Genomic DNA, 12,061 nt, shown 5'->3' on the forward strand with positions numbered 1-12,061 from the left:
TTCCTTCTAAATTTCTCACTGTTTTTGAGGGTATGCTCAGTAATAAAAATAATTTCCAAGTCAATTGTCATGATATGGCAATTCAAAGAATGAAATTCATATTATCTTTGGCCTAGGTAAAGAAACCAAAGTGGCAAAAGAATTTGGTAAGTTGTTTTTTTTTAAATGTACCTTTGGTGGGACTTTATTCTTGCACCTATGAAATCAAAGTATCAAACTAACCTATTTATAGTACTGTAAGCAAGGAAATAATATATTATGAGATAATCCTGTCATAAGAAGTTTATAGAGGAAATATTCATTGGATTCTTTGTCCTAAACCTTTTGAAAGAACTGCATGTTTATTTTTTGGCCCGAGCTCAGGGATTTTGTCATGAACGACAATATAGTTGTATCATCTGCTTTTGTTTTATTGCAAAGTGATTGGGGATCTAGTAGTCGATAATGTGAAAGTTTGTTGTTAATATGCTGCACCAAGAATATTAATAAACTGCTGTAGTATGAGCTGAGTCAACTAATAATTTCAGCATTGTGATGATGTTGAAAAGAGACTGCAGCATATGACACCAATGATTCATGTTTATGGAAAATTATTTTGCTGGTGTCAATAACGGCAATTTATGATATCTATATCTGAACTTCTTTGGAATTTTTCTCAAGTTGTCAGAGTGCTGGATGAAGACTGCTATTGGTCTATTATGTAAGATATGAGGTGCAAGTTACTTACATCCTATGTATTTATGTTACTATTTAGAAGAAAAGCTTAGAAATATTGTCAGCAACATATGAGCATTGGAATGACCATTGGCAGTTCAATGAAAAATTTTGTCCTAAATCCTAATTGATAACTTGGTCAGGCTGATAGAAGGGCAATAATGCAACATGTTCAATAATTTAATCATAGTTCGATGGTTAGCACTTGTAACAGAAGTCAATATTTAAATTTACATACTCGCTGGAATTGAAATATTGTTTTCATCTTTAGGGCCACTGTGGGAGTCAAGGTTCACATTTTTCTGGCAGGCCTGGGCCGATGTGCCTCCCTAGATAGCTGAGAATTTTATTGTGCATTGTCTTGTGATCAGTTATCTTCCACTCATATTTCATAGTTGCCATAAACCCTGTAGTCATGCTTCATATGTTTATAAAATTCATTGCAAAAACTGTTCATCATCAAAGAGACTCCATCGATAGTAGGCTAGTAGCTTTGGACTTTGTACCTTGGATGTTTTCTGGTTAAATCAAGGAACTCAGACACTGTCTAGAATCTAGATGGAGTTTCTAAAAGAATATTTCTCTAAGAAATTTAAGAACCTAATTATATTTCAATTAGTCCTGGAGATTCCTCATAGATATAAAATTTATTGTTGTTTTTGTATTCACTGGTGAACCAGTGTTAATAACAGGGCCTGCCTAGCAACAGCGATTTCTAAATCGTTGCTTGGACTAAGTGTCCCATTAGAGATCCAACGAGGGCTAATCTAAGATCAAATATTATTAGCAAAAGTTGAGCTTTACATATGTATTTATTTATATGGTCTATGCCATTTATGTTTTTGAATGTATTTGTCTATTTTATGAGATCTATAAACAATACTACCCATTTTATAAAATCTATAAATGTACAAGAACATCTGATAAAGTAAAATAAGGTTTAGCTTTTCTCCTACCCCTTTTGCACCTCTCTTCTTATTTCCTCTTTTCTGGCCCTGCTTGTTGCTTCCATATTATGTGGTCTCTCTTCTTATTTCTGCCTCCTTCTGTGTTTTAACATAGTTAAAATAAAATTTTCCATTTCTCCCTTTTTTGTTGTCTTATCAATTCTTTCCTTAACACTTCATCCATTAAACTTTTGTGCATCATTTGTCCCATTTCTCTTTATTTTCTTTTTCCTATTCCTCTTTTTCGTCCTACTTTTCCTCTTCTACTTCCTTCTTGTCCAGAATCAGATTATGTTGATTTAGTGTAAACTCAAAAGATTGTGTAAAAGTTCAAATCTAGTGGTCATTCTTATGATATTTTATAGTTCATAAACTAAGAAGCATAGGATACTGCTCAAAGTAGAATAATTTTTTAATTGAACATTGTTTGATGTAAATTGATGTATTAATATTATTTATTTTTCACTTTTCATGATCATGATATATAATTGCAAAATAGGAAGCATGCCCACATTTTTTTCCAGTATCATAAATTTTTATTTTATTTCCTAATCCTCTCAGCAAATGATACATATTTCTCCAGGCATTCTAGTTTCCTCAATAATGTTCTGACAAAAGCTGATCTTATATCATAGACAACATAATAGATCATTGTCAGGTCATTCAAGTTTTTGATTTATTAAGGCAAAATTTTTGTGAACTTGTTTGCTTAAGCAAAGTAAAAGGCAGCTCGAGTCACTCAGGCAGTACAACCTAAGCGCCACTGGGCTTTAGAGATTCTCTCTGCCTAGTGACTGCTTAATTGCCTTGACTACCTTGTTGGTTAAGAACTCTAGTTTGCTTAGTGTCTATATTAACAACATATATTTCTTTAAAAGTGAGTTGTTTTTGCTATCTACTAGGATTAAACTTTTGAGGCACCCCTGTCTTGCTTTGCCTCACTTAGACATCAGTACTTACAATTTGTATCCTGATATTTATGGTGCATTTCTCATTTAAGTTTCCAAAAAAATTGAGCCATCTTATGTACTGTACTTCCTTAATGTATGTTTTTTTAAAAAAAATTGTGACAGGATTTTGGATTGGTGCTTATATTTTGAATGAAGTCCATGAAAGATATTCTATGGGTTCAAGTTGTTTCTAGATTCTTGCTGTTAGTCACGGTATGTTATTTCTTCGTAATAATTTCACTCTAGACCTTGTCTTAATATTTCATGGCTGTAATGTGGACATGGCTTCATTTTCTGGTGTATAGGAGTATCTAGTTGTCTCATTTTGGGACATGCAGTACATGTACAAAGACATGAAGCCTAAATTCTATAGGATTATGGAGCTAGCATCCGATAGCATTAAAGAAATTGGATATTGTATTCTGCTCTTTTTTTCTAACAGTTTATAATGGTCAATTTTTCTCCAATGTTGAATTTGAACAAGCTGTGTTTTGATCAAATTAATCCAGCAGGGCTGGTGATGTAAATTGTTGCACTTTTCTTTGCCTGATACTTTGACATCTTAGGTTGTCTATACAAGGATTGTAATATCATGTGCTTGTGGCATGCTGGTCTGGTAGTGGCATGAAATGCTGTGCCATGCCAGTCCTTTGCGTGAACTAGCATGACAGGATGCTGAATACTAGCATGCTTCTGGTACATTGCCATGGTAGGAACATGCCACTAAGGCACAGCTGCAGTATGTATAATTCTGTACCGTGCTATGACATGCCGTTACTTGAATCTACTATCCATAGATGAAGCAACTAGGGTGGCCTAGTGCATGAGGCTCCTGCTAATGCAAGGTCTAGGGAGGGTCAATATATGCACTCTTACCCCCACATGTGAAGAGGTCATTTCTATGTTTGAAACTGTAACACCCAGATTTATAGTGGAGCAACCTTACTGTTCCACCAAGGCTCACTCTCTTACAAATGAAGCAATTGATTATTCAATTAAAACATCAGTGTTTGGTTGGACCGTAAACTTGTGTTACATTTGCATATAGGAATTGTATTAATAGAAGAAATTTATGCTGGAAAGATTTAAGTTAATCATGCCTATATCTTGAATGTTTCTTTGTTATCTATTGCCTTTTGATGGAATGAGGTTAGTGCACATGTAATGTCCTAGTTGTACATCCTATCTATGGGACAATCACTAAAAAAATGGAGGGAAGATATGAAATCTCTAAAGATCTTGTTGTCTATTTGCATATTCCATAGGTTTTCCAAATTCACATGGCTATGCAGGAGCATCGATTGATTTTTTTATACTTAGTTGTTCACTACAAGGTTTGCCATACCGGTCGGTACTATACCGTACCAGACGTACCATACCGGTATCGAACTGCTATGCACTCTCGTACCATACCGACACTCGGTACATCTTGCAGTCTTGTACCGCACCGTGTACCTACACTATAATAGATACGGGGCCCGGTACCGAGACAACGAATCTTGGCTCACAATATAGACTACAATAGCATGCATATGGGTCGGGTTGGTTTGAGTTAGAGGCCAAGGTTCGCCGTACCGGTACCGAACCCCGTACCGGTACCGTACGCTCGGTACCGACCGTACCGACATTGGGTGTACCGATACGGTACCCATCGGTACGGGTACGGTACGCTCTGGTACCGACCGGTACCCGACCGGTACAGATGCGAACCTTGTTAGAGGCTAACCTAGAAGTAACCCAATTCTGTTCGGTTCTTATTTTTGGAATTAGATCCGAACCAATCAATGGTGGAACCAACCCAACCCAAAGCAACCTAATAAAAAGTCAGGGTTCTCAAATTACCCAGAAGTTTTTTTAAAAGCAACTAAAACTATTAGTTTTATTTAATAGAACAAATTAATAATAGAGTTTTAATTATAAAAGGTAATATATAATATATTTAGAGGCATCTTATAACAATAAAAATTCAACATATTTATAAATCTAGAATATAACATGTTACAAATTACAATCTCAGTAATTAATACGTTATTCAAAGAAAGAATATTAAACCAAAATCATAGTGAAGAATGGCATGTAATCTTCCACTCAAAAAAAGAAATATGAAGATCAACCATATTTTGTAATGTATAATTAATATACTATTATAAATTAACTTTACGTATATATATTGATTGGGTTTGGTCCAAGTCCCGGTTGCCCAATCTCTTAACCCAAACTCTAACCAACCAGGTTTGTAAAAATTGGAACCGGAAGCAATCAATCCCATTAGGAACCCGAACCAAACCAATCCAATAAGGCCAGTTCGGTCTGTTCTCAGGTTAACTCAAACGCATGTGCACCCCTAGACTAGGTTTTGTTTAGATGTGAGCAGTAATATCAAAAAGCGCACATCTGCAAAGCATTAATATCAGGAGATGTACTAGTGGGGGAAAACCCATGTTAAGCATCTTTGATTCTTCCATTCATCTTCCCATTGCTTGTAGGATAAATATATGAAAGTTATGTTGTTTTTTTTGAGGAAAGCAAGGAAGCCATGCCTAACTTTCCCATGCCCATTGGGCTCAGCCAGTAACAAAAGCACTACTGCAATTATACCCTGCAGCCTCTTTGCTGCAAAATCCAAGACACCTGTTCCTAAACCCTGACACTTACTTTGGCTACGTTTTCTAACTGAGATCCCACCTGCTTCACCAGAATCATTGGGACAAGGCTCACAAATATGTGGGACTTGAAATATAGGAGAGAGTATTACATTGAAAAAACAAAAAATGCCTAGGAAGTGGGTTATAACTTATAAGCAATTAGTTATTCAAGCTTTATGGACAGTGAGGTGTAAAGTAGCGAAGTAGCAATGAAGCTCAGATCCAAGACTAGTTAACGGTTCAAAATTCAAGTTCAACATGCAGGCCTGCATTGAAATCAAGACAATCCTGCATGACTTACCAATGAAGATAAAGGAAAGGAGCCTCCAGTGGTTGTGCATGATTTCCTGTAGCCCGAGTCCTTGTATTATTGCTTGTTGAAGCACTTTAAATTTGAGAACACAGCTTACTGCCTCATCACAACATGCCCTTTGGAAATTGGTGATAGTTTCCAAGGACAAAACCAGAAAACTGCCATTTGACATCATTGCTGCATTGTTTTCCCTAATTACTCAAATCTTCCTCTTCTTTGGAAGATATGGCAGGGGAAGGCGCAATCTTGAGGTGGGAGGTAGATTGTTATGGTGCAAGGGGGGAGGGGAGGGAGGGAGAGAGGGGTGGAGAAGAGATGATACAGAAAAAACCAGAAAGAAATAGAGAAAGCACTAAAGAATCAGCGGATGGGGTTTATAGCTGGTTAGAATGGGAATTCATTTCATTTTTCATTTGGACTTCTTTGAAAAACTGCGAAGCCTAGTTCATTTGATGTTTGTGGCATCCAGCTTGGTTATAGCTAATCATAGGGCATTGTAGGTTGGCTTTGGAGTCTTAGATGAGGTTCCCTAGCATTTCTCTTGTTTGTTTGAGTCTTGATATGACTGAGTAACATTTGAGGAATATATTTACCAAAAAAGACATGCGAGGAATTGACCTGTGCAACCACTAAGCTAGGCAAGGCTGAGCCTAGTTAACATTATATCCATTATGCCTGAACCTTGCACAGCTTGATCTTCGAACTGAAATCCCAAGCATGTGCCAGGCTCGGTGCAATGTAATAGGGCTTGGGCCTGACCAGCACAGCCTAGACATAGATTCATTCATTCTTGGCCGCACCCAAGCGGGCACCCATGAGTGGGGGTTGGGGACAACGAAACAGGTTTGACCATGGAAGATAAGGAAAAGAAAGGACAAGATGGTGGTGGCAGCTGGCTGGGTGGGAGGGGGAATAGAAAGGAGGAAGAGGAGGTGGTGATGTTGGTGGTTCTAGCCTTTGGCCCAGGGAGCGAGAGAGGAGGATGAGCGGATGCTTAGAGAGAGAAAAAGAGAGTTTACCCTAGTCGTTTGTGGGTTGTGATCTCCACCCAAAGCGGAAGTAATGCCTAGAGAGAAGGGAGATTAAGATGGAAAATGGAAAGATTTGGGGGAATAAATGAGATTGAGAGGGAGAAATTAAGGTTTCTGTTGCTACCTCTTTGAGAAGCCATGGTGAGAGAGAGAGAGAGAGAGAGAGAGAGAGAGAAGAGGAGAGGGTGAGAGGAAGTTAGGAGAAAGGAATTTAAAGAGCCCTTAGGGGTGGGGGGAGAGAGGGGCCTGTGGGGATTTGGGGCAAGAGGTGTAGAGAGGCCATGTTGGGAAGACGTCGAAGAGAGAGAGAGAGAGGGAGGGGGTCGATGAAGGATGGGGAGTAGGTGTGGGGGGTGAAGAGGAGGGGGTAGCATGAGAGGGAGGAAGAGTTTTAGGGTCATCCCATCCTCTCTTATTTACTTTTTTAATTTTTTAATGGGACATATGAGTTATTACTTTGAGTATAAATTTTATATATCTAATTTTTTTATAAAAAGTTTGGGTTTGGCTAAGCTAAAAATTGGTGAGCCTGAGCCTGCCCAATTTCAATTGGGCCTTGAAAAATGAAAGCCCTATCCAGCCCATCAGGCCAAAATCCTTGTCTCAACCCTAGCAAAAATAGGGCCTTTCCAGGTCGGCTATGGTAGGCTTGGCCACTTTTGCACAAGTCTCACAAGGAATAGAGTTGGAATATTTAAAATACTTATAGAAATATCATAGAAAATGAGCTAAGCCTTATGCAGTTTTCACAAGGCAATGTTTGGGGAACACCATACACAAAGCTTTCCAACTTATCTCATTTCCCTTCTTGCTCATTGTCTAGTTTCACTGCTTGCCATAAACTAGAAGATTTGAAAGCTTAATTTCTTTAAGGTTTGATAGATTAATTCATCTTGAATACTTGTCATATATAATATCTGAAGAAATTATGATCAAATCCAAGCTGGAGATATCAGAAACCATTTATGTGACTTATTGTTGATCTTTTATTATTTTGCCGAGGTATATCTTTTACATTCAAAAACAAGCAAATCAGGGCAAACAATTCCTCACTATATGATAGTCACTAAAGCACGTCCCTTTTCTGGTTGGCATGTGCTTGTATTGGAGGCATATGTAGTTCAGGTTATTGAAACCTGGAATATAGATGTAGTTAGCATAGGATAGTATGATTTGTTGAAAGATGCTGGAAAGTCGGAAATGTTGGTCTAAAAGGTGGATGGGTACACTCCATCTGTGCCATCATTGAATCAGGATACTCAGGCTAGTTATGACTTTGGTAAAAAGTGGAAACAGAGCAGGGATTAGCTCTACATAAAATAACATTAAGTTAAGGAAATATAGTAAATGAGCTTATTTATTGGGATCTTGAACGTAAGGGAAATGTAATTGGTTGGAGAATGGTAACAATCAATAAAAACAAAAATGATATACAAAATTTTACCAAATATCATCAATTTAAATGCATGAGCCACACTTGGAAGTTATGGGAGAGGGTGGTGGCACAAAATAGTAAGAAAATATTGACAACTCAGACCACCATCCTGGTGTCCTGATAGTTTTAGTTTTTTTTCCTTTTTTTTTCATTAGGCAAATGATGGAAAGTTCTGGAGTAAAAGAAATCATCTATTCTGTGGTCTTTATTGACTTGAACAAGGCAAATGATCCAATATTATGGGTTCTAGTTTGATTGGTATTAAGGAGGAAAGTTGTCTGTAAAGTTTAGCTCTTGTCAGGAATCTGTATGATGGAGAAATGACAAGTGCTAGAAGTAGAAGTAGTTTCAGGGAATGAAGGATTCCCATTATAGGGGCCAACATCAAGTGTTGAGACTAACCTCCTTTCCATTTACATATTTGGATTTAGAAATGGGAGAACCATATATATCAAAGCTTCGAAATGATTAAGGTTGATTTTGTAGTATATACTAACAAGAAAAAGATCCTGCTTGCAGAGTCGTGCAGGGCAGAATCAAGTTTCTAGAGAGGATTTGACAGAAGGCCTATGCTTCTAGAATGATCATTAAGCATTTGACACTAACTTATGATGGGAACTGCTTGACCAAGAATCAGACAATCTCGCTGCTTGCAGCTTATCCCTTAAAAGAAGGCCAATGCTTTGTGAATGATTTTTCAAGGAGCATTGGAACAAGGATACCTCATGATAAGAGTGATACATTTTGACAAGAAAGAGTTGAGGGGTATGTGTGGCTTCCTTCTCTTTTTGGTTGTAATCAACTATCGAAGTTGAGGGATTTCATTTTACGAGGGTGCCTCCACATTATTAACATCAGAAGACCATGCATTCCCAAAGATAACGAGTTGACAGACTAGGAAGCTTAAGGGAAAAGACTCACTCTGGATGAAGAACCAGGATCCTCACGATGGAGTCACAAGCTCGCAAGTTTTACTTCTTACACAAGTCTTCCAGTAGATCTGCAAGGATGATTACCAAGTAGGTACTTGTAGGACCAGGACTTTCTTGGTCCTGAGTCTGGATCTACCAGCTGCATCACTAGGCATGTTAAACCTTCATATAAAGCAAGTTACTGATATCACCAGATGATCTGGTAACCATTTCCTGAAGCTGACCATGTTCTGACCATCCCAAGCAGAGTATGGCCTGGGCTTCCTATGTTTTATGTAGTCCGTAGCATGCTCTTCTTCAGTTTGTAGTTTTGATGCCAGCAAACTGCATCATACTAAAGAATTTGCTAGATTACCATGATACCAGGTTGGAGAGAAATGGTGTATCTTATCATAATTGAATTATATAAACCTTCGTCTTTCTGAATTATGCATAGTCTCATATTGCAATTGAAATTTGGTTCGATGCAACCCAAGTGGCAGTATAACTGCTGCTATCTCAGCTGGATCAACAATCAATCATGAACAATCTTCTATGCTTAGAATGTCTGTATTTGGTTGCCTGGTATTCCAGAACTGTACTTGCACATTGAGATCTGTGATTGCTTGTTGTGTATCCAGCTGGTGGTGCAACCTCTGCTACTCAGTTGCGCACACCCTCTTCAATTTTTATTTGAATGCAATCAGTGGCTATTACATACATAAGATGACATGTCTCATGTTTGTTGCCTTTGCCTTGTAGGCAAGTGTGCTTGTGCTGGTTTTCTTTTCAATGTCGGTTTCTCAACCTCTGCTGTCTCAAATAAGCTTAAGGAAAAGAGAATCCACGGAGTTTGTAACTATGGGCCAAGCTTTGGGGATACCAGGCTGTGGATTGCTCGTACAGACAGCATCTGTGGCAGGTGTAGATCTTCATCAACCTTTGGACAAACTGCTGCAGGACAAGAGGTTTCGTCAATCTTTCATGGACTTTGCAGACAGGTTACTTTTTCTGTTTGTGTTTTTTGTTCCACCTGCACCATCAGAGTGGATATGTATAATACCTTATTGTCATTCTTCATTTGATAAACAGTTGTCTTGCTGGTGAGAGTGTTCATTTCTTTGAAGAAGTACATGAGCTGGGCAAGATACCTCTCGATGATCCTGTAAGAAGAATTTACATGGCAAGGCACATCATTGAGAATTACATTGTTACTGGTATGTTATTGTTCTGGTGTCGTCATCACCAGTTATTTTAGCAACTATGGTATTACAAACCAACCATACTTTATATTATTTTTTATTTTGATGCTGGAAAGTTAGAATGAGTAAATGAATAATGAGTGAATGGGGTCTAACTGCCCCCGGATTGTCATCCTTGCTTCCATCCAGAGTTCTCATGAACACTCTGCTTCTCTCACGAGTTTTGTGAACTCTATTTCGATGCTGGATTTTTGCCATAAGCTAACAGCTAAGATTATCCAATTTCATATGTCAGGTGCAGAAATGGAGATAAATATATCTCACAGGACCCGTCAGGAAATCCTAGGCACCCTGGATCTTGCTCACCCTGATCTCTTCAACCATGCAGTAAATGAGATGATGCAGTTGATGAAAATGGTAAGTTTATTTATAAATAAATTGTTTGGTATTACTAGTTGTTACCACTTTCAGCAACTACAAGGTCACTAGTCTTTTGTTTTCCAAAGAATTTGTTGAAAGATTACTGGTCATCTATGAATTTTGTGAAGTTCAAAGAAGAAAATCCAAGACAACCTGACAGTTCTGAGCCTGCGGGGTGGGATCTCTCTCCAAGACTAAGTTGTGTGCGGTGCACTGACAATCCATTTAATCACGAACAATTGCATAAATGCCCCTCGGGGCGCAAATGTGATGTGTAACTTGAGGACATGCTTGCTTTTTTTATTGAACCTAGTATCATCTTAGCTTGCCCTCAAAATTGCTGTTAGTTTTGTTTATATGTAGTCTTCTGGTAAGAGATTGTGTTAATAGTTGAGAGGATGCTGATGCTGCCATTGTACAGACTCTATCAAAGACTTTGTGGTTGAAGTGGAGAGGATTGTGTCGAGTAATATGGTCAATTTTGGCATCAAGCAGCTTAAATAAACTTAGATGTCAGGATGGTGTGTAACCCTTGATCTCATTAAAGCTTTGTAAGAGAGTATCCTCCATGCCATGCAGGTAGCCTTTTTTTTATTTGTTTTGCTAGTGATTTATATCGAACGAGTTAAAATATTAAGTTATATCTATAGCCAAGCAATGATGTAATGATCACCTGTAACTTATAACACCAATCACCATTCTTTTTCATGGATTGGTGCGAACAGGAGGGAACAAGGGAAATATGGTGTGCTTCTCCTGCATGTTCGCTGCACCACCGCAGCTTCCGAACTGCATCCATGCACCAGTGGTGATTAAGTTCTGTATGTGTTTTTCACAAACATTGCATACTTTGGCCATCGGTGAGATTCTGCTCGACATGCCTTTGAGTTGTGCTTCCTCTAATGAGGAGAACCCTCAGAGTTCTATTCATGCCCTAAATACTAATTATCCCATTCTTGTGTCAGGGACTAAATATAAAATATTAACTGAACTAAATATATAATGGAAATCAAAATAAGGATCTGGCGTTAATTTTCCTCGAGGGTGGGGCTATTTTAGTAACATCTTGCTCCCTGCGACTTTGTAAGAAGATAAAGGAGGATAGCTCTTGCTAGAAAAATAATTTTCGGCTTTAATGGCTCTTGTGGGAAACAAAGTTTAATTTGTATTGAATTTTACAGTTCTAGATGTATTTGGTGTCGCAGGCTAGCTTTGTGTTGGTCATGGTATTCACGGAATAAAGGTGAGAAATCTGGCTGCAACTTTTGCTAAACAACACTCTATATGTTGATTTCCATGTAAAAGACAGCAGCAGGTGGGGTAGTACCGGCTTTTGTCATCAGAGGCTTAGATTCTAGAGTGGTGGCTGTCAGATTTTTGATGTCTCGGTTCTTGAAATAGACCTGAGGGTGGCATAGCTGGCCTGAGCCACGCCCGGGAGGGTTGAGGACTTCCTCTGTTATACTTGAGGGAGATTCTGCCACCGTGATTTG

At 38.3% G+C, this 12,061-nt stretch overlaps 1 protein-coding gene across 1 annotated transcript; it reads left to right on the forward strand.

The window, feature by feature from the left end:
• Positions 1-2,707: 2,707 nt before the first annotated feature.
• Positions 2,708-11,161, forward strand: LOC120109095 (regulator of G-protein signaling 1-like). The gene is made up of 5 exons (XM_039122838.1): positions 2,708-2,824; positions 9,709-9,947; positions 10,039-10,163; positions 10,444-10,565; positions 10,655-11,161. The coding sequence occupies exons 1-5, from the start codon at positions 2,762-2,764 to the stop codon at positions 10,844-10,846; spliced, it is 741 nt and encodes a 246-aa protein (XP_038978766.1). The 5' UTR covers positions 2,708-2,761; the 3' UTR covers positions 10,847-11,161.
• The last annotated feature ends 900 nt before the right edge of the window (positions 11,162-12,061 follow it).

Source organism: Phoenix dactylifera, unplaced genomic scaffold (assembly GCF_009389715.1).
Source record: "Phoenix dactylifera cultivar Barhee BC4 unplaced genomic scaffold, palm_55x_up_171113_PBpolish2nd_filt_p 001799F, whole genome shotgun sequence".
NCBI classification, from domain to species: Eukaryota; Viridiplantae; Streptophyta; class Magnoliopsida; order Arecales; family Arecaceae; genus Phoenix; species Phoenix dactylifera.